The 3,208-nt window shown below is 46.6% G+C and overlaps 1 protein-coding gene across 1 annotated transcript; it reads right to left on the reverse strand.

Annotated features, from left to right (window-relative positions):
* Positions 1-1,514: 1,514 nt before the first annotated feature.
* On the reverse strand, positions 1,515-2,654 carry LOC115949900. Its single transcript, XM_031067166.1, has one exon. The coding sequence runs from the start codon at positions 2,652-2,654 to the stop codon at positions 1,515-1,517; it is 1,140 nt and encodes a 379-aa protein (XP_030923026.1).
* Between the last annotated feature and the right edge of the window lie 554 nt (positions 2,655-3,208).

The following is a 3,208-nucleotide window of genomic DNA, read 5'->3' on the forward strand; positions in this document are numbered from 1 at the left end:
CTATTGAGGGCTGCTACTCTTCCTGTGAGAGATTGTACTTCTTTCACCATCTTTGGCGATGACATCTCGAGGATGGTTTTGACCTTCTTGGGGTTTGCTTCAATTCCCCTTTGTGAGACCATAAACCCGAGGAACTTCCCTGAGGAAACCCCGAACGCACATTTAGAGGGGTTCAATTTCATGTTGTACTGCTTGAGCATGTTGAACGTCTCTTTAAGGTCGTCCAAGTGATCTTCTTCTTCTTTGCTCTTGACGAGCATATCGTCAACATACACTTCCACGTTTCTTCCGATCTGTTTCTCGAACATTTAGTTCACCAACCTTTGGAAGGTAGCCCCTACATTCTTGAGTCCAAAAGGCATGACCCGGTAGCAATAGAGCCCTTGACTTGTGATAAAGGCAGTTTTCTCTTGATCTTCTTCAGCCATTTGTATCTGGTTATATTCTGAAAATGCGTCCATAAATGTCAGGAGTTTATGTCCGGCAGTGGAGTCTACCAACTGATCAATTCTGGGTAAGGGGAAACTGTCCTTTGGGCAGGCCTAATTAAGATCTGTGAAGTCGACACACATTCTCCACTTCCCGGTTGCTTTCTTGACCATAACCACGTTGGCCAACCACTCAGGGTAATGAACTTCCCGAATAAAATTGGCAAAAAGTAGTTTATTTACCTCGTCCATTACTGCTTTGTTTCGTTCGGGGGCAAAGACTCTTCTTTTCTGTTTGACGGGCTTCTTCCTTGGGTCTACATTTAGGCGATGTTGAATGAGGCTTGCTGGAATCCCTGGCATATCCTCATGGCTCTAGGCAAACACATCGAGGTTATCTTTTAGGAAGTTGATGATCCTTTCCTTCACCCCGCGACTCAGGGCCATCCCTATCTGGGTCGTCTTACCTGGACTTTCCTCAACCAGCTCTATCGTTTCTAGCTTCTCAACGATCTCTGGCGTTTTTTCCTCGATTGTCCACGTGTGGTTCTCTTTTAAAGCCAGGACGGCCTGGTAACATTCTCGTGCCAACACTTGGTCCCCTTTTATTTCTCCGACCCCCTGCTCCGTTGGAAATTTTACCTTCAGGCAGTATGTGGAAGTAGCTGCTTTCCAACGATTGAGTGTTGGTCGTCCTATGATCATGTTGTAGGACGATGGCGAGTCTACCACCAAGAAATTATGCTGATTGGTTACCTGGAGGGGGTATGAACCGACAGTGACGGACAGCGTTACTATCCCCCTAGGGTATACCTTGTCCCCACAAAAGCTGATGAGGGGAGATTCAAATGGACGAAGCCTTTTTTGGTCTAGCTGTAGCTATTGGAAGGCATAAAGGTAGATAATGTCAGCCGAGCTCCCATTGTCTACTAGAACTCTCCTCGTGTTGAACCCCTCGATCATGATCATAACGACCAGGGGGTCATCATGTGGTTGCCTTATGCCCCTTGCATCTTCTTCTGAAAAGTACATGTCCTGGTTGGTCCGTCTTTGTTTCAGAGGTGGTAGACTGTGGACACTGTTTACCTACCTTTGGTGTGACTTCTTCAGGGATCTGTATAACCTTCCTGCGGTTGGTCCCCCTGCAATAGTCCTTATCTCCCCTAATGCATTCTGTGGATGAGGTGATGGTTGGTCTTCGTCCCTCTTATTGCCCCCGTGCTGACCCTTCTGGTTGTGTTTGCTGGAATCTCCTCTTTTGACATATTGCTGTAGTTTCCCTTTCCGTATGAGTTCTTCAATCTGCTCCTTCAGATCTCTACAATCCTCCGTGTAGTGTCCATGATCCTTGTGAAAATGACAGTATTTCCTCTTGTCATGTAAACTTGGTGAAGAATGGAGTGGCCTTGGCCATTTAAGAGAAGGTTCGTCTCTTATTTCCATCAAAATCTGGTCCACAGGCACCGCCAACGGTGTGAACTTCACTAGACGAGGGTTTTTATCCTCCCTCCGTCTATTTCCTTCGTCATTACGACGATCTGCTCTATCTCTCTTCTGCCCTCTTCGATCATCCTCTTTCTCCTTCTTCTTTTCTTTGCTCTTTTCCGCTCCATCAATGGCTGCCAGAGCTTCTTCCGCGTTCATATACTTTTGTGCTTTCAACAGTGCTTCAGCCATGGTCTTTGGGGGGTTCTTTGCCAAGGATGCCACAAAATCTCTGGACTTCAACCCTGCTTTGAAAGTTGTGAGATGTACTTTGTCATCTACCTCATCTACTTCCAGCATTCCTCGGGTGAAGCGCGCCACATAAGACCTCAACGTCTCCTTCTCTCCTTGCTTGATGGTGAGCAGATGGTCGGCAATCCTTTTTGGACGCTGCCCGCCTATGAAATGACGAACAAAGGAATTGCTCAACTGTTCGAAGTTATCAATGGACGATGTTAGCAACTTGTTGAACCACTCCCTAGCCGCCCCTTTGAGAGTAGTAGGGAAAGAGCGGCACAAAATTTCATCAGGTGGCTGTTGAAGGCCTAGGGTCGTTCTGAAGGTATTCAGGTGATCCAAGGGATCTTTCAGCCCATCAAAGGGTTCTAGCTGAGGTAGACAGAACTTGGAGGGTACTGGACACTCCTGGACGGCCACGATAAAAGGTGAGTCTATCTTCCGGACGATCCTCTCCAAGCTTTGGTCTGTCTTTCCTTTGATAGCGTTTCTTAATTCCTCCATCTCTTTCCTCATCTCTCTTAAGAGATCCGAGCTTGCTTCTTCCGGAGTACTGTTTCGTCATCTGTTGCTGTCTTTGTCGTCTCCTCTGTTTGCACGATTACTTTCCTGTAGCAACCGTTGCTTCATCTCTTGGTTCTACCTGGTGAGTTCTTCCACAGTGGCCGACAACAACTAGATTTGTAGGGCCAATGCAGCGGGATCTGGGTTTGTACTGGATTGGATCTGGATTTGCAAGTTAACTGGGACAGATCACGCGTTGAATCGTCCCCACAGACGGCGCTAAATTGATGATGCCTGGATCGTCAATTAAGGGATTCATCCAGAGTAAAACCATCCACGAGTTATCCTAGCTATAAAACATTGGAAAAAGAGACAAGGACACCGGTGTGGCGTCAGCCTACACGCCTCCGATGGCTAAGTCAAAATAGCTGGTAATGAAAGGAACTGTAAGAGAGTAGTATTCTTGGAGATTATATTTTTTTATGTACCTGTCCTCTGGCTTCACCAATGGGTATATATAAGATCCTTTCTTCTAGCCGTTGGCCTTGCTTTAA

Source organism: Quercus lobata, chromosome 1, assembly GCF_001633185.2.
Source record: "Quercus lobata isolate SW786 chromosome 1, ValleyOak3.0 Primary Assembly, whole genome shotgun sequence".
Lineage (NCBI taxonomy): Eukaryota > Viridiplantae > Streptophyta > Magnoliopsida > Fagales > Fagaceae > Quercus > Quercus lobata.

Coding starts and splice junctions, on each gene's coding strand:
- LOC115949900 (XM_031067166.1), bottom strand. CDS start 2,654: ATGGAGGAATTAAGAAACGCTATCAAAGGAAAGACAGACCAAAGCTTG.